At 36.9% G+C, this 20,146-nt stretch overlaps 1 protein-coding gene across 6 annotated transcripts in view; it reads left to right on the forward strand.

The window, feature by feature from the left end:
* Positions 1-20,146, forward strand: part of RPS6KA5 (ribosomal protein S6 kinase A5) — a 177,396-nt gene that overhangs the window by 114,865 nt on the left and 42,385 nt on the right. For 4 of the 6 annotated variants that reach the window (XM_049612320.1, XM_049612322.1, XM_049612321.1 and 1 more), the window contains 2 exons: positions 11,790-11,873; positions 13,891-13,994. In XM_049612320.1, the coding sequence (XP_049468277.1) occupies positions 11,790-11,873; positions 13,891-13,994 (188 nt within the window). The other 2 variants (XM_049612324.1, XM_049612326.1) reach the window with 2 other exon arrangements.

Raw genomic sequence — 20,146 nt, forward strand, 5'->3', positions numbered from 1 at the left:
TATTTACTGTAACTTTGAAATATGTTTTGAAATCAGGAAGTGTGAGACTGCCAACTTTTCTTTCTTTCTCAAGATTATTGAGGCTATTCAGGGTTCCTTGAGATTCCATATGAATTTTAAGATTTTTCTTAATTTTTGCAAAAAAAAAATGCCATTGGGATTTTGATAGGAGTTACATTGAATCTTTAGATTATTCTGGGTAGTATGGACATCTTCACAATATTATGTCTTCCAATCCACAAGCAGGGGATGTCTTTCTTTTTATTTCTATCTTCTTTAATTCCTTTCACAGTATTTTATAATGTTAATTGTCAGGTCTTTTGACTTATTGGTTGTATTAATTTCTAAGCATTTTTGTTATTTTTGATGCTATTTTAAATGGGATTTTTTTTTAGATTGTTCATTGTTAGTGTAAAGAAATTAACTGATTTTAGTATGTTGATCTTCTGTCCTGTAACTTTGCTATATATACTTATTCTAATAGTGTGTGTGTGTGTGTGTGTAATCTTTAGTATTTTCTACATATAAGATTATATCATCTACAAGCAGAGATAATTTTACTTTCTCCTTTCCAATTTGGATGTCTTTTATTTCTTTTCCTTGCCTAATTGCTCTGGATCGGACTTCCAGTGCTGTATGAAATAGAAGTGGTAAGAGGGAACATCCTTACTTTGTTACTGATCTTAGAGGAAATTTCCATTTTTCACCATTGAGTATGGATGTTTGCTGTGGGCTTTTCATATACGGTCTTTACTATGGAGGTAGTTTCTTTATATTCCTACTTTGTTACTGAGTGTTCTTTTTAAGTTTATCTATGTATCCTGAGAGACTCAGAGAGTGTGAATGGCGGGGGGAGGGGGGAGCAGAGAGAGGGAGAGAATCTTAAGCAGACTCTGCACTGAAGCCTTGATGCAGGGCTCAAACTCACGAAACCATGAGATCATGACCTGAGCCAAAATCAAGAGTTGGATGCTCTAATGACTGAGCCACCCAGGTGCCCCTCAAATGCTGTTTCCGCATCACTTGAATTTTTCTTCATTCTGTTCTTCTGTTCTTCATTCTGTTAATGTGGTGTATTATATTGATTAACTTTCAAATCTTAAACCATCCTTGCATTCCAGGAATAAACCTCACTTGATCATGTTACATAAACCTTTTAGGGTGCTGTTGAATTTGGTTTGCTAATATTTTGTTAGGATTTTTGTATCAGTTTTCACCAGAAATAGAAGGCTGTAGTTTTCTTTTCTTGCAGTATCTTTTGCTGGCTTTGGTATCAGAGTAATGCTGGCCTCATCTGATGAGTTTAAAAGTATGTTCTTCGGTTTTTTGAAAAAGTGAGGACATTCTTTAAATGTTTTTTAGAATTTTCCTTTAAGCCTGAGCTTATTTGGGGAGGGAGGTGGGTGGGGGAAGGGTGTTTGATTGCTGATTTAATCTCCTTACTGATCATGGTTCTGTTCAGAACTTGCTATTTCTCTATGATTCAGTCTTGATAAATTATCTTTCTAGGAATTTATCCATTCTAGATTATCCAATTTGTTGGTGTATAATTGTTCATAGTTATTTCTTTTTTTAAAATTTTTACCTCCTTTATTTTAGAGAGAAAGAAGGAAAGAGCATGAGCAGAGGAGAGGGGCAGAGGGGGAGAGAGAGAGAGAACCCCAGGCAGGCTCCATGCCCATCACAGAGCCCAATTTGGGGCTCAATCCCACAACCATGAACCAAAATCAAGAGTCAGACACTTAACTGACTGAGACACCCAGGCACCCCAATAGTAGCTTCTTATGTCTTCTCTTTCATTTTCTTATGTCTTCTCTTTCATTTCTGATTTTACTTATTTGAATATTTTTTTAATGTAGCTAAGAGTTTGTCAGTCTTGTTGATATTTTCAAAAAACCATCTCTTAGTTTTGTTAGTTTTTTTCTATTGTTTTTCTATTCTTGTTTCATTTCTTTGTGCTGTACTTATTTATTTTCCCGCTGCTTTTAGTTTTTCTTTTTCTAGTTCCTTGAGGTGTGAATTGGGTTGTTGATTTCTCGGAATTTTTAAAAACATAATCTCTTTTTATCTCAGTGCACTAAGATATTTGCTTTTATTTTCTTTTAAAAATGAGCACATTAAAATGTTAATTTAATAGGAATTAATTTCTGAATATAAAACAAAGTGGGGATATTATGTTACCTCTTTTTATAGATAATCCAGTTGATAGTTCACGATCAGTGAATGGTCAGTTAGTCTTTTCCCTGCTGATTTGAAAGGTACCTTCTGTCATATGCCAAGTTCCTATACATGCCTGTGAGTCTATTTCTGTTCTGTTTCTCTTTACTCAGTTTCATTCTTCTGGTTGCTTCTCTCTGAGTCAAAATAAAAAATCTTAAAGGCCATGATTTTATAGTAAGTCTTAAATCTGGAAAGGTGAGATCTTTCTCTTCTTCACTCTTACCCTGCCATTCTCTCCTCCTTTCATCTGACCTTCCTTCACTCTCTTCTCTGTATTCTCTATTCTTGGTCTTTTGTTCCTCCATGTGAATTCTAGAATTAAACTGATAAATTAATTCGGAAATAACTGTGATCTTTGGATAGTGAATCTTCTGATTAATTACCATAAATAAATAGTCCTACCTTCCCAGTTATTATCTTTTATTTCTTTTAATAATACTTTATAACTTCCTGTGTAATGCTTGTACTTATATCATTAGATTCATTTCTATTAACTTTATAAGTTTTATTCCAGTTTACAAAAATAAGAATATGGGGTTTTTTGGCACTACAGGAATGTTGGATCTTGTACAAAACAATGTTGCTGAATTCATATTCCAGTAACTTACAGATTCACTTGGATTTTTTAAGTATATGACTATATTAAGAGAAAATCAGAACCACTGTTTGTCAGTAATGATGGTTTTATATCTTTGTGATTCTCATTATTTTTATTCTGTGTGTTTGTGAATGGATGGTTTGGTTTGGTTTTATTGCCCTTTTATTCATGTGTATTCTTGCTTGTTTACTTTAAGGCTATGTGTCTTGGGTTTTACAATTTAGTATGGTGTTTACTCTAGGGTTTTAGTAGATGAATTCTCAGTTTCTAATTGTTTATTGATATAAAGAAATTCTTATAGTTTTTCTCTTTAGTCACCTAGTGTTGTGAGTTATATTAATAACTTTATGTTGTTGAGTGTTAAGCCATCTTTCAATTCTTGGAAAAAACTTTACTTTCTATATTTTATTATATTTTTTTTACACTTTGCTGGATCTTGTTTGCTAATATTTTATTTTGGACTTTATTTTCCAGTTGACGTATAATTTTCTAATATTACATTTGTCTGATTTTGGTATCAAGATTATATACCAACATCATGAAATGAATTTAGAATCAGATATATAGATAGAAATCCTATTCCTCTTAATATTTCCTCTTACTGCACATGTATAGCTATCAGAGTGTAATTTTTTTTCTCCCCCCCCCCCCGAGTGTGAGTAGCTTTTCAAATACTTATTTAATCTTTTAAAAATGTGTATAATTATATATGGTTTTCAATTTCTTCTTCAGTCAACTCTGGTAAGTTGTATTTTTATAGAAAAATGTTATCTTTTTTCTTTTTAAATTCCTTGGTATCATTTGTTCATAGAATTCACTTATATTTTAATCTCTGTTGTGCGTGTAGTAAAGTTTCCTTTTTATTGATCTATAACTTTTCTCTTTTTTCTTGATCAGTTTGCTAGAAATTTGTCCGTTTTAATCTCTTCCAAAAAACAGCTTTTGTCAAGCTTCTCATTTTTTTCTATTTCTTTGATGATGTTCCTTTGTTCCTTTTATTTTTCAAGTGTTGCGTTCATATTCTTTTTCTAAACTTTTGAGTGAGACCTCCAGCTCACTATATTTAATCTTTTCATTTTTAATGAGATAATTTCTAAGAACAACTTTTAGATATATCTCACCAGTTCTGATATATAAGATATTTATTGTTATTGAAATAGTCTAATATTCATTGTGGGTTTTTTTTTTTCCTTTGGGCCATGAATTATTTAGAAATGGGTTTTTAGGTTTTCAAATATATAGGAATTTTGGGTTGTCTTTTTGTAAATGAGTTCTAATTTTATTGCTTTCTGTATGGAGAACAAAATATATATGATTTTATTTCTGTAGAATTAGAGATTTGCTTCGTGATCTAGTACATGGTTAATTTCTATAAATACGACATATATGCCTGAAAAGAATGTGTATTCTCTAACTATTACATATAAAGTTTGGGGTATTCTCAGGAACATCATGTAAATCTTCTATAGCTTCACTAATTACTTTCCTGCTTGATTAGTTTATTAGTTATAAAAAAGATATGTTAAAATGCCTACTATGGTTGTGGATTTGTCCATTTCTTCTTAAACATCTCTCCATTTTTGCTTTTTAAGGCTTTTCAACAAATGTTGAGTATATTCAGGTTTGGGATAGTATTATTTTCCTAGTGAAATGTTCCTTTTATTATTATTCAATGACTCTACCTAATTTTAATAATCCCTTTTGCCTTAAAGTTTATTTTCTTGCTATTAATAAAATACTCCAGCTTTCTGTTGGCTAGTGCTGGTCTGATATATCTTTTTCCATCTCTTTACTTTCAATATTTCTTTGTCATTATGTTTTAGGTGTGCCTTTTGTAAATAACATATAGCTGGATTTTGTTTTTGATCCAGAGAGTTTCTATCTTTTAACTGGTGAGTTAAATCTGTATATTATGATTACTGATATATTTTTACTTATTTCTCTTATCTTGCTATGTGTTTCTCTTTATCACAGTTTCTCTTTGCTTTCTCCTCCTCCTTTCCTATTTAGATTGTTAGGATTTCTTTGTTTCATTTCTCCCTAATGGTCTAGAAGTTATATCTGTTCTATTAACTTATATACTGACTTAACAATTATGTCTATAATTGTCATGACCACTACAAGAACATGGAGTGTTTTAACCTCAATTATCCATTTCATTTTCTGTATTATTGTTACTTAGTATTTAGCCCTACCTTGTATTATATTCCCCCAAATTAATCATTATTGTGTAATTTTCATTTTATAAATTCACTACTTGTTTAGATTTTCTCACATGTTTACCTGTTTTCTCTGTTCACTATTGCTTCTTATAACTTAACTCTTTTCTTGTGAGTTCAGTTTATTGCTGAACTGCATCTTTTAGGGGTCTTTTTAACAAGGATTAATGAATAGTAAATTCTCTTTGTTTTAAAATGCCTTTATGGGGAAGTTAAGATGGTGGAGGAGTAGGAGGATCCTGAGCTTGTCTCGTCCCTCAAACACAGCTAGACAGTTATCAAATCATTCTGAACACCCAAGAAATCAATTGGAGGTCTGAGAGAACAAAAACTGCAAGTCTACAAGTAGAAAAGCAACCACGTTTTGGAAGGTAGGAGGTGCAGAGAGTTGACTTGGGGGAGATATAACGGTGGGTAAGGTGGTGGGGAGGGAGCCTGCTTATGGATGCTACCGCAAAGTATTATAAGCAAGGGAGTGGAAAATTGGAACATTCAGAAGTCCACTACCATCGGGGACATGCGTGGCTTAAAGGTGCTTAGTGGGGTGGAGTCCCAGGAATGACAGCATGTACTGAGGGTCCCCTGGGTCTCAAGAAGAAAGGGTGGCACCAACATGCTGCACTGTTTCCAGGCATAGGAGTGGGGGGTGGGGAGGGGCAGGGGGTTCCTGTTGAGGGCAGGGAGCTGGAGTGCTGGCTTTTTGCTCTGTTTTGCCATAAAGTCTGAGCCCCTGTGCAGCCACTTTGCTTGCACAGCCAGCAAACTGCAAAAGCATGACAAGATGATCACCCAGAGGAACAGTGTGGGTCTGTGCTGCGGAAGTCCCCAAAATTTAGATTTTGAAATTCAGTTGCACACCTGAGATGAAAAAGCTCGGACACAGGCCGGGTGAACAGAGGGTTCTGATGGCAACTGGTGACAGCTGAGGGATATTGATTGCTCTTCTGTGAGGGTGACCTGAGGAGTGGGGGTGCAAATGTTCAGCTCCAGGGCTAGAGACCAGGGTGCTGCCACATTCATCCCCCCTCATCAGCACTGGAAGCCTTCAGGGAGCAAAACTGTGCCACATAGTAGAGGCTGGAGCCACTTCTACCAAGTCTCACCCCCCTGCACTTTGGAGGTGCATCTACACTAGGGCAAGTTCACATGAGAATCAGTGCGACAGGCACCTCCACCAGAAGGACCAGCACAAACAACTAGCTTGTACCAAGTCTACTAGGGGAATTCAAATCTAGCTTCCTTTTTATTTTCATTCTTTATTTTTTCCATTTCTTTTTTTTAATTCCTTTTAAAATTTTTTATTGTTTTAAAAATATTTTATATATGGTTTTAATTTTAATTTAATTTAATTTAGGATCTAGATTCTTTTAACCAGCAGACCAGAACACACCCAGGACCTAGTGTTTTTTTGTTTTTTGTTTTTTTTTTTTACTTTTTTTTTTTTTTGCTTTTTTCTTTGTTGTGTGTGTGTGTGTGTGTGTGTGTTTTCTTCTTTTCTTTTCTGGACAAAATGACAAGATGGAGAAATTCACCCCAAAAGAAAGAAGAGGAAGTAGATCTCACAACCAGAGATTTAATCACTACAGATATAATATGTCTGAACTAGAATTTAAAACAACAATTATAAGCATACTAGCTGGGCTTGAGAAAAGCATAGAAAACACTAGAGAATCCCTTTCTGCAGAGATAAAAGAACTAAAATCTAGTTATGCCAAAATTAAAACTGCTGTGAGATGCAAACCCAAATGGAGTCCGTAAAAACGAGGATGGACAAAGTAGAGGAGCAAATGAGTGATAAAGAAGATGAAATTATGGCAAATAATGAAGCTGAAAAGAAAAGGGAAAGAAAAGTGATGGATCATGAAGGTATTAGGGAACTCAGTGACTTACTGAAACAGAATGACATTCATATTATAGGAATCCCAGAAAATGAAGAGAGAGAAAAAGAAGCAGAAGGTTTCTTTGAACAAGTTATAGCTGAGAACTTCCCTAATCTGGGGAAGGACACAGACATCAAAATGCAAGAAGCACAGAGAGCTCCCTTAAAATTCAACAAAAGCTGACCACCGCCAAGGCATATCAAAGTCAAATTCACAAAATACACAGACAAAGAAAGAATACTGAAAACAGCAAGGGAAAAAAAAGTCCTTAACCTACAAGGAAAGACAGATCAGGTTCACAGCAGATCTGTCCCCAGGAACTTGGCAGGCAAGAAGGGAGTGGCAGAACATAGTCAACGTGCTAAATAGGAAAAACATGCAGCCAAGAATTCTTTATCCAGCAAGGCTGCCATTCAGAATAGAAGGAGAGATAAAGAGTTTCCCAAATAAAATGCCTTTATTTTGCACTGCAAATTCATTGTTAATTTAGCTGTCATGGACTATATCTACTCATGGACTAGTTTATCTTTTTATTTTAAAATAAAACATATGCAAAAATGAAAGCAAAATAAATGTATAGGTTAAGGAATTTTTATAAGGCAAACACTTACAACCATCACTCAAGAATGGGAATTCGCCACCCATGGATATATTTTTATTTAGTCTGCTTGGGACTTTTGCAATATTTTCTCAAGTGTATCTTCTGGTTTTCAGATTCTCTCTTTATTTGTGTCTACTTTGTTTAATCAGCCTGTGTTCATTAATACATTTTTTCATTTATATAGTTAATGTTTGCTTCCTTTTCATATCTTTCTCATCTTTTTTATGCCGCTACATTATTTTATAGGTATTTTCCTTCTTTATGTCTTTCATCTTTTACAATATACTAGTATTTTATAGAATGTTCTAGTGTTTCAAGTAATCCTTCTGTTTGGTTTGGGGAGTCTAGTTCACTTATTTAATAATTTTGAGACTCCAGGGCTTTATCTATGTGAACCCTGGGCCAGCTGGATTGTGGGAATTTGTCTGGTTCTGTCATGTGTTCCAGAGTATTACCACGTTGGACCAGATTTTCTCACTTCCTCATACCAAGGAGGGGAGAGTAAATTCAGGCCTCAAGTCTACAAGAGGCAGAAGCCTTGGGATTTGATTTCAAAAGGGGCATATTTGTTTTCTAAGCTAAAGGCCTTCCCTTTGCAGCTGTAGCACAGGTCATATGTCTACCTCACTGGTTTTTGGCACCCTCTTCGTGGCTTGCATCTAGGGATTCCCCTCTCTTTCTCATGAGCACAGTCTTAGATGATTAGCAATGCAATATTTACTTCTTTTTAAAAATCAAACATTTCTAGGGGCACCTGGGTGGCTCAGTCAGTTAAGCGTCCAACTTCGGCTCAGGCCATGATCTCGCAGTTTCTAAGTTCAAGCCCCGCAACAGGCTCTGTGCTGATGGCTCAGAGCCTGGAGCCTGCTTCGGATTCTGTGTCTCCTCCACTCTCTGCCCCTCCCCTGCTCACGCTCTGTGTCTCTCTGTGTCTTGATAATAAACGTTAAAAAAGTAAAAATTAAAAATTAAAATTAAACATTTCTAGATATTTGTTGTAAGATTTGACAAAATTAGGATGGGAGAAAATACAGGATGGGGATGAGACTTTTCATTGGTAATTTTGCATTTATAAATTTATCATAAGCAAAGAAGATCAGGATAAAACATTGGCAAATAAAAGCTGAGAATGATTTAATCTAGTGTTTATTGAGAAATGCCTAAGAATTTGGCACTTAAGTTTATATTTGGATTTTTTCTTAGAAGGGAGCCGGTTTTTTGTTTTTTGGTTTTTTTTTTGTCCAGTGCTATCTGATCTTTCTCTCCAAGAGACAGTGGAACCTCCTTGATCAGCTGGTCACTTAAGCACAAGAACACTCTGTCTTATCTGCCAGAATGGTACACGCACACTGCTTTTACCATATTTACATTTAAGTACATTCTCATTCACAGTCTCTTAACTCTGTGCTCACTTTAATCAATAATATTATTTATAAAATAATGTGGACCTAAATAGGGTTAGGGTATTTTTTAAAATATTAAAATAGTACTGTAAAGATATTTTGAACAAATGGTAATGAATAGAATTTAATTATGTTATCCTAGCCTTATAAAACCATAGTTCATAAAATATTACCTAGGATTCTTTCCTGCCCCCACAGCAGACCTTCCTCTGTCATACCTCATCAGTTTATCTCCTTGGTAGAATTATTTGAAAGGCATTCTGTATACTTTCCAGATAACATGCATCTTCCTAAGCAGATAAATACAAATTCAAAAGTAAGTTGGGGATATTTTACACATAGAAGATAAACTCTCAGGAAATCAAGGCTGACACACTAAAACTTAAAACCCAGAGGGAGTAACACTACCATTGGGGCAGAGGAAGAGGAAGCAGATACAGAACTGCAAGAGGCTAAAATGGCAGTGTTTTAAAATAACAGAGAAACTTAAGAAATGCTTTTCCTAATGCTTTTCACTCTTGTTTCTCAGTAACTGGAACTTCCCAAAACTTAAGCTTTAATTTTTCTGTCTCCTAGAATTTCGATCAAATAGGTAATTATTAATCATTTATTAATGTAGATACTGCCTACTCCCCTCCACTACCCACCACCCCCAAACAAATAAACACAAAACAGAGAAGCTAAAGTGATTTAAAGGGAGCTCAAAACTCATACGGAGAAGGTGGATGAGATATCTTTGAGCATGTAATATGGTTCTGAGCTTCCTCTCTGTTGAGACCTTCAAGAGCTGAGCTGAGTAGTTCTCATTGCCAGAGAAAGTAAAACATGAGAAGTGGGGGTGACCTTTCTGGCATTCATCAGTAAGACCTTTCTGGCATTCATCAGTAAGATCTATGTGCCTTATACCCTTTGAACACTAAACTTCATGAATATCTAGTATTTTGAAGAAGAGAGTGTATATTTTCATAACTCTAAAATTTAATCATTGTCTCATACTTAGAAGGAAAAGTGCATGATTTCAAAATGGTTTGTGACATGGAGCTGCCTATTAATGGCAGTGAAAGTTTATATTTGCTAAAAAGACTAGTTTTCTAAATAAAATCTAGAGAAGCAATAAATCAAACTCATTCTTTTTACTCATAAAACAGTTTGGAGTATTATTTATATTTTTTTCAGGATATCTAAACTTGATTTAGGATATAATGGTTTAAAGGTATTTCTTAGATGAGATCAAATGATAAATACAATGATTCAGTAATTTTCGTGTTTCTTTATGTCAACTACACAGTGATTTTTGCTCACCCAAAAAAAGGCTGTTGTCTATTAAATAGCGTAGTAACTAAAAACACTGGTTTTATGAAGTTTGGATTTTTTTAAGAGTAATTTTGTAGTATTTCTTTTTAAATAAGTCAGTGAACAGATGAATGCTTCTTAAATACACATTTTTTCTAAGCATGTCTAACAAAGTTTAAAATTATTCATTACTTCTTATATGTAAATTAAATGGAATCAATTTTATTTAGCTTTAATTTTTCTGTAGTTTGATACAAAATTTGCATTTGGTACTGAAATGATGAAGCAGAGAGATAATGATACTTGATATATGGTTTATATTAGCTACTTATTGACGATATTCTGCCAGGTAACAAAAAAAATTTTCTGCAGATCTAAGCATAAGTAAATTATTTCTTTTCGTTATACTCAGGAATAGTAATCTTTCAGCATATGTAGTATAAAAAAGAAAGAAATGAATCTTAAACCATCTAATTACAATTAAGTAGTTTTAATATATGTTACCAAAGTGTTTATATCAATTCATTACATGTATTGTCTTTGAGCTTAACTTTACACAAATAGAGAACTTCTGCTGATTCTGTAACATTGCTAGAGTAATGTTCTTTACATTTGAAATTGGCAAATAAGAAGAATGCCTATATCTCAAAATCTTACTGATAGAGGAAGAATAAAGTGCAAATTGAAAAGCTTCCTTTAGTTTTTTAAAATATTTTAATGGCACCAAAGTGCCTTAAAATGTTTCAGGTACAGCCATACAAATTGTGTCCCATTAAAGAGGAGTCCTTTTTTTTATTTTATATATCTGTATAATAATTTAGATATTTCCTCTCTTCTGTTTCATTGGGATGAGTCATATGACACAGTTGATCCATTAAAAAATTTAGTTTTCAAATCTAGACCTTTTTAAAGTCCTACAAAAGAGAAATAACTGTCTTTAAGGACAGTCTTTTTATAAAAACACTTCCACTCATCATTACTGAGCATATGATTGACAATGCCAAACCTAGAAAAAATAAGGTAGGAAGAATTTTTTTCATCATTTTTCATCTCTGGGCTCCCTATTCCCTTCTTAGCATTTGGTCTCTTTTTTTTTTTTTTTTTTTTTTTTTTTCCCCTTAAGGTTTCCCAGTGTTTTCTCAATGTTGCTGATCTGGAAATAAAGTAGTAAAGTATTAGACAGTTCTTGGTACCCTACTAGGACTATTTGAAGTTTTACAAAGAGAATCGTACAAGAAACCACTAATTGAAATATACATACATACAGCAAAGAAGAACAGATAGATGAATGGATGGATGGGCGGCTGGATGGGTGGGTGGGTGGGTGGGTGGATGGATGGATGATGGTAGATTTCAGGCATCAAAGTCTTTCAACAGGACATTCACCCAGGACTGACTATACAGGTGATGATCTGTCCTGGTGAGAAGTGGGGGAGAGTCTGTCAAGCAGATTCTACCACTACTTTGCTACTGTGGTTTATCTTGACCAGTAACATGTAGTATTAACTTTCCTTTTTTGTCACTTGTCAGACTAGTTTGAAATCAAATGCCTTTTTGTTTGTTTGATTGTTTAAGGGTGAAAGAGCATATTCCTTTTGTGGAACTATTGAATACATGGCACCAGACATTGTCAGAGGGGGAGATTCAGGACATGACAAGGTATGTTCTGTACTTCTTTATATATCTCTATAAAATGTACAGTAAGAATCCTAGTTAAAAAAAAAAAAATAAATAAATAAATAAATAATTAAAAAAAATTAAAAAAAAAAAAAGAATCCTAGTTAATAACTTGAGTACAGTCTCTTCAACAGAGCCCTCTTTCTAGTGTTGTCTTACGTTCATTGTTTTCTCTCCTTTGCTTTGTATACATGAACACATTATGGTATCTAGTGTTTTAGAGAAAAAAGACTTTGTTGATTATCTCTTCAGTAGAAATAAGCATACTAACAATCCTTGGAGACAGTCAAGGATTCAAGATAGTCTGTTTTCCTTAAGCCCTCTAAAAACCTCACTTGCCTTTGTATGTGCAAAATGAAGATTGTAGAAGAAGCATTCTGAGTAGTTTTGTTATAAAATCTATTTTTTCCTGTATTAAAGGGTACAGATTTGTTTAGTCCCATCCTAAGTAACCAATTTTTAGGAAAGAAAACCTTTTAGAACTTCCTAGAATTCCTACAGACCTGAGGTCCAGAATAGAGCTAGTCAATAAATACTCTTTCCCATTCATGGAACAGCTTGACAACTTTGAGTTAAATTAAGTGTGACAATATATGCAAAGTGCTTATCAACGTACCTGCCTCCACACTGTTCCTTTTATGATTGCAGTCTGCCTGATCATGTTTCATATGTCATGGTTATGTATTTTCTTTAAAATAGCTCTAGGTTCATAAATTTTGCATCATATCTCTGAAACCTTTGTCCTGAAGTTGGGACGCAGAGTTAAAAATTTTAGCATCCAGTTAATATCTCATTGGTATAAGCTTGTGTATTCAAGAAATTACTGAAATCTTGATTTGCCTAATTATAAAAGAACTAATTTGCGATATATCAAAATTCCTAAATTATATATAATTTGGTATGCTCTCAGTTCAGGTAACTACATTTATAAATTGGTTTCCAATTTAGATTGCTTTTTTTTTTTTTTTAGATCCCCTTTTATTTTGTATTAAGTGTCTTCATGCTTCCCAAAAAAAAGCAATCTAAATTGAAAACCAATTGTATGTGAATGTTTCTATAAGAGGAATTGATTTATGTGGTTATGAAAACAACCATTTTCGTTTTTGCCCTTTAAGGTCAAGGAATTTCATGATACTTATTGGAGCAGAATAATCAATAAAAATGCTGAATGGGGCTCCTGGGTGGCTCAGTCGGTTAAGCATCTGACTTTGTCTCAGGTCATGGTCTCATGGTTTGGTTCGTGAGATCGAGCCCCGCATTGGGTGAGCCTGAGCACCACTCTGGACTCCGCTCTCCGTCTCCCTCTCTCTCTTCACCTTTTGGGATTCTCTCTCTCTCTCTCTCTCTCTCTGCCCCTAGCTCACTCATGTGCCCTCTCTCTCTCTCTCTCAAAAACAAATAAATAATGCTGAATGCTCCCTTTTCCCCTCCATCATAAGTGTAAAGATTTTACTTACAATTTTTAAAATTTATTTTAAATTTACAATTTTTTTAAATTAGGGTGCCTGGGTAGCTCACTTAACATGTTTGACTTCAGCTCAGGTCATCATCTCACCATTCACAGGTTTGAGACCTGCATCGGGCTCTGTATTGACAGTGCAGAGCCTGCTTGGGATTCTCTGTTTCCCTGTCTCCCTGCTCTGTTCCACTCACTCGCTCTCTCTCTCTCAAAATAAATAAACTTTAAAAAAAAGTTAAAAAATAGAAATTTTTAAAAAATTAACTAAACTGAAACTATTACTTAATGATTTAGGAAATAATGAAAACACTTTTAGCCCCTTGATTGACTTTACTATGTTTACATTCTTTTGTGAGGATACCTCGATATTTGTTCTCTAAGTGTCTTTCGTGCAAGTGCTTAATTTCATACTCCTTACACGGAAAGTTATATACAAAGCCTTTTGGTTAAAATATTTTCCAAATATATAGCTTTATTTTGTTCATCTTTTCTTATGAAATATATATTCATATTCTATAAAATGACATTGTTGTTTTATAGGCAGTTGACTGGTGGAGTTTAGGTGTTCTAATGTATGAGTTACTAACTGGAGCGTCTCCTTTCACTGTTGATGGAGAGAAGAATTCCCAAGCTGAGATATCTAGGTAAGACTTAATAAAATAAATATATTGTTTTATCAAAGGACCTTAACCAAATTTCTGCAATTATAGGCTGATAGAAAAGATAATGTTTTTAATGAAGATAGACAAAATAACGTTCGTGGTAAATTTTCATTTATATTCACATAGAATGTAGATACATAGCCTTTATATTTCTCTATATTTTATGTGCCCAGTTAGATCTTAAGTCTCATAAGGATAGTGTCAAAATTTTTGTGTGCTCCAAAGCACTTAGCATATTGTCTTAACCTAGTACATCATATATTGAGAACTGTATTTGTTGGGTACTTTTTTCCCACTGTATACTGAATGTAATTTCTTTGCAAATAAAGAAACAGTAGTGATCTCTTCAACTCCTGGCTACATACTCTCAGTAGAAACAAATACCATAAAACCACCCTCTTATAGGTTATCATAGCATTATTCTATTCTTTTCCGTCATAGCAGTTATCGCAATTGCAGTGTTACATTTTTGTTCATAGTTATTTGATTAATGTCTGTCTGTCCCACTAGATTGTAAGCTCTGTGAGAGCAAGGGGCATGTCTGGCTTTGATCTTCAGCGTTGTATGCTCACGTGCTAGCACAGTGCTTACTATGCAGAATTCAATAAATATTTTTGGAATGAAATGAGTTAATGAACAAATAAACGAACAGTGATAAAACTTTATACTAATTACTAGTTATGTTTTTGTCCTGTTTTTACTTGAATTTTATAACTTTGAGAACAGATTTGACATTAAAAATTAAAAATTGAGACTTCCACTCCTTACCAAGATGGAATAACAGGGACCCGGATTTACTTTCCTGCCTGAAACAGTTTTTAAAATGGGCAAAATGTATGCAACAGCAATATTGAAGACATTGAACATCTAGCAATGAAGGACAGTGAACACAGTGACGGAAAATAAACGAGGTGAGCGCTATGATTGCCCAGCTTACTGCCTTGAGAGAGTATCTAGGCTGCAGCACAGGGAGGGGAAACCCAGGCAGAGTTGAGGAGATGGAAGTGAGAGTCCAGGAAGACCAGGCAGCTAGAGTTTGCAGGGCAGAGTCCAGAGAGAAGTCCAGAGATTTGCAGAAGGTACCCCAAAAGTATTCAGCGAAGTATGGATAAACACACATGTGTTTGGGAGCTACTCAGTATAGTTAAGATGTGATCTCTCTCTCAACTGATCTGTAGATTCAACACAATCCCAATCCCAGCAAGCTTTTTTTTTTTTTTTCTTACAGAAATTGACAACCTAAAATGCATAGAGATATGTGGAGGACCTAGAATAGCCACATCACCTTTGAAAAAGTAGACCAAAGTTGATTTCAAGGTTTACAGGCTACAGTAATTAAGACACTGTGGTGTTCATATTAAGATAGACAAATCATCAGTAAAATACAAAGCCGAGACATGGAATCACAGAAATATAGGCAACTGATTTTTTTTTTTTTTAACAAAGGCACAACGTCAGTTTAGTGGAAAAAAGTCTCTTCAACAGATGCTAGAACGATTGGCTATCATATGGGGAAAAATGAACTTAAATAAATACTTTTCACTGTATAGAAAAATTCACTAAAAATAGATCACGGACCTAAACGTAAAACCTAAAACTACAAAATTTCTGGAAGAAAACAAATGAAAATCTTTGTGATTTTGGGTTAGGCAAAGATTTCTTAGGACACCAAAAGTGCAATCAATCAAAGAAAACACTGATAAATAGGGCTTCCTCAAAATTAAGTACATGTGTGCATGAGCTTTTCAAAAGAAACTAAGAGAATGGAAAGACAAACCCCAGACTGGGAGAAAATTACAAATCCTGGATATGATAAAGGACTGGCTTCCAGAATACATAAATAACTCTCAAAACTCAAGGGGGAAAAAAAAACCTGTTTTGAAAAATGGGCAAAAGAGTTTAACAGTTCACCAGAGAAGATCTATGAGTGGTAACTAAGCACGTGAAAAGATGACCAACATCATTAGTCTTTAGGGAAATGCAAACTAAACCACAGTGAGATACCACTGTATAGTCACTAGAATGGCTACAAATAAAGGGCGAGACTGTATCAGGGTTCTCCAGAGGAACAAAACCAATAGGGTGTGTGTGTGTGTGTGTGTGTGTGCACGCGCGCGCGCGCACGTGCACACACATGCACACAGGTATGTATAAAAGGAGACGTATTATGTGGAATCGGCTCGCAAGATTATAGAGGCTGAGGAGTCCCATGATCTGCCATCTGCAAGCCGGAGACCCAGGAGAGCCAGGCCTGAGAACGACAGGAATCCATGGTGTAAAACCCAGTCCAGTGGCAGAAGACCAGTGACCGGTGTCAAGCGGGCAGGCAGAAGGGGGACTGAATCCTCCCTTCCTCTGCTTTTTGTTTCTACTCAGACCTTTAAGGGATTCATTGCTGCCCATCCACACTGAGGAGAGGATTCTGCTTTACTGGAGTCCCCCAGCTCAGATGCTGATGATCTCATTGAGAAACACCCTCACAGACATGCGCAGAAAGTTTAATTTGGGCAACCTGTAGCCCGGTCAAATGACACTTCAGATTAACCATCACATGTCCCCCTCTCGTCAGTTTGGCAGCCATGCACATCTCCTCAAACTGTCCTTCGTCTCCATAAAGGCAATAACACGGTTCTAATTCCACCTAACGTGATACAGTTATCCCTCATACAACCAAAACTCACTAACCCCTTACATACAACCCCTAAGTGATATTCTCCCTTCTTGAAATCCCATAACTTAGGTACTGTGAAAAAAATTAACAATACTTAAATACCATGATATAAAGTCAGTACATCTTATCTTACATGATAAAGGAATAAGAAAGGGAAGAAAACAAAGACATATCTGTAACAAATATATACATTTACGTTATTTATGCACACATACAACCACACAGATATATTCATAACTAAATGAGGAAATACAATAATTACAGTCCTCATTTCTATAACTGGTTATGGAGTCATAGCTGGTATTTATAACTACCTGCTTCTACTACCCACTCTGTATTCCCTTTGCCTTCAGCACCTTCTGAGGTGATCCAAACAGTCCTTCCTGAAGAATCTGGGCTTTTAGTAGTTCTACCTAGATTGGGTTATTGTAGCTTTCGGTTGACCTTAATCACAGAGCGTGGTAATACTAACAGATACCCTAAGAGATCTCCTGTATTTCAGACACTCTTCCTTACTTTCCCTGGGGAGTAGTAGTCCACAGTTTCCTCCTTGGTAGCAAGGATCATTCACCACAGCCAGCACAGAACTCCCTCCGATTGCTTCAGAGGCTTTAGGAGCCCAAAGTGGCTGGGTGGCTGTCTGAATTTCCAGCTCAGTGGAATCATTATGTGTCTCTTGGTGGAAGCATTCCTTTTCCTAGAACTAAGACCTCTCGACTAGCAGAGCATAAAGTCATGGGAACAGGAAGCACACACTTGGCTAGTGAATCACTTGGGGGGGAATAGTGAGGGGTGCCATTCCCAGTTCTACCCCATCATTTTTGGACCCATGAATCCTGGTATGGGATAAAAGGCACAATATATTGGATGTTGATTCAGAGCATTGACAGTCTTCTGGAGAACCTTGCCAGATTCCTGCAACATATTGCCACCTAGCTCACACTGTAACTGTGTCTTCAAAAGGCCATTAACTGTCCTGTCAAGCCATCTGCTCCAAGATAGTGGAGAACTTGGTAAGACCAGTGAATTCCATGAGCATGGGCCCACTGCTGCACTTCTTTTGCTGTGCGGTGAGTTACTTGATTAGAAGCAACACTGTGTAGAATACCATGACAGCGCATAAGGCATTTTGTAAGTTCACAGATGGTAGTTTTGGCAGAAGCAGCTCATCGGGAAAAGCAAATCCATATCCAGAGTGTCTGTTCTATTTAGAATGAAACATTGCCCCTTCCGTAATGGAAGTAGTCCCATGTAATCAACCTGCCACCATGTGACTGGCTGAGCACCCTGGGAATTGGTGCCATCTTGGACAATCAGTGTTGGTGCAGATTGGGCACTCAGCAGTAGCCGTAGCCGGGTCAGCCTTGGTGAGTAGAAGTCCACATTGCTGGGCCCACATATAACCTTCCCTACCACCATGGCCACTTTGTTCATGGCCCACCCCATGATGACAGGGTTGACTGGAGAAAGAGACTGACTGCTATCTACACAACAGATCATCCTATCCACTTCATTATTAAAATCCTCCCTGCTGAGGCTACCCTCTGGTGAGCATTCCCACAGGACACAGATATCGTCACATTTTTTCCTCCCCATTCAGAGAGGTCTATCCACATGCCTCTTCCCCGGATATCTTGGTCAACCAGACTTCCTTGTCCTCAGTATTCCAATCTTGTTTCTTCCAAGTCCCTGACCATCCAGCCAAACCATTGGCCACTGCCCATCAATCAATATAAAGTTGGATGTCCAGCCATTTCACAAAATGAACATCCGGGTACACTGCCCGCGCTCTTCCTACTGGGAGGATCTCCCTTCAGCATGGCATGTCCTTCGGGGGTGTGTAGCACTGCAGCCAGCCCTCTCAGGCGGTGCCTTCATGTCATGCAGAACAGTCTGTAAATGAGACCTCGAGTCTTCTCTTCCTCTGTCAGCTGTCATAGGGAACAACCCATGAGGCCAGAGATGCAGGCTGAGAGGAAGAAGGCATCGTAGCAGGAGTGGGGACTGTGGGCATTTGGGCCACTTTTTCATGTCACTCCCTGTGCCTTCTCGGCCTGCTCAGGCCCCATCTGGTGCATACTGCTTCCATTTGATGATGGAGGGCTGCAGTGCACACCCAACTTTATGGCTTGATGGATCAGATAACACCCGATTAGTGATGGGCATTTCAGGTCTCAGTGGAACTTGGAGGGCCATAGTTAAGTGTTCAGTCTCTGTTAAGGCCCAGTAGCAGACCAAGAGCTGTTTCTCAAAACGGGAGTAGTTTTCTGCAGAAGATGGCAGGGTTTTGCTCCTAAATCCTAAGACTTTGTGCTGCAATTCACTGATAGGGGCCAGAGGCTCCGAACGCATCTGTATCTACCACTGACACATCAAGGACTACTGAATCTGCTGGAGCATATGGCCCAAGTGGCAAAGCAGCTTGAACAGCAGCCTGGACCTGTTGCAGAGCTGTCTCTTGTTCTGGGCCCCCCTCAACAGCAGCTTTTCAGGTCATTTGGTAAACAAGCGGGAGCCATACTCCCAAATGAGGAATATGTTGCCTCCAAAATCCAAAGAGGCCCACTAGGGATTGTGCATCTTCTTTGGTTGTAGGATGGGTTAGATGCAACAACTTCTCCTTCACCTTGGAAATGGTATCTGATAAGCTCCACACCACTAGACCCCTAGAAATCACTAAAGTAGAAGGCCTCTGAATTTTAGTTAGATTTATTTTCCACTCTCTTGCCAATCAGTCTAGAGTAGTGGCTACTTCTTGCTCACCAGGTTCAGTGAGCATAAGGTCATCAATGTAACAGATCAGTGTGTATCTTATAGAAGAGAAAGGCAATCAAGAGTCTTATGAACTAAATTATGACATCAGGCTGGAGAGTTGATATACCCCTGAGGTAGGACAGTGAGGGTACATTGCTGGCCTTGCCAGCTGAAAGAAACTCCTTTTGTTGGGCCTTATGGACAGTGGTGGGGAAAGGACATATGCCAGATCAGTAGCTGCGTACCAGCTGTGTGTTAATTTGCTCAAGCAATGCAACCACATTCGGGTACAGCACTGCAGTTGAAGTCACCACCTGGTTAAATTTACGATACTCCAGTGTCATCTCCAAGATCCATCTGTCTTCTGTACAGGCCAAATCGGTGAGGAGAAGGGTGGGAATCACCACTCCTACATCTTTCAAGTCTCTGATGGTGGCACTAATTTCTGCAGTCCCCTAGAAATGTGATATTGCTTTTGGTTTTGCCATTTTTCTAGGTAGAGCCAGTTCTAATGGCTTCCATTTTGCCTTTCCCACTATAATTGCCTTCACTCCACAGGTCAGGGAACTAATACGGGATTGTGCCAGCTGCTAAATATGTCTCTTCCAAATATGCATTCTGGAACTGGGAAAATAACCACAGGATGGTGTCCGGGACCCACTGAAGCCATCGTGAGATGGAGCTGGAACTCCATTGGTCACCTGATCTC

The sequence above is a fragment of the Panthera uncia genome, assembly GCF_023721935.1.
Source record: "Panthera uncia isolate 11264 chromosome B3 unlocalized genomic scaffold, Puncia_PCG_1.0 HiC_scaffold_1, whole genome shotgun sequence".
NCBI classification, from domain to species: Eukaryota; Metazoa; Chordata; class Mammalia; order Carnivora; family Felidae; genus Panthera; species Panthera uncia.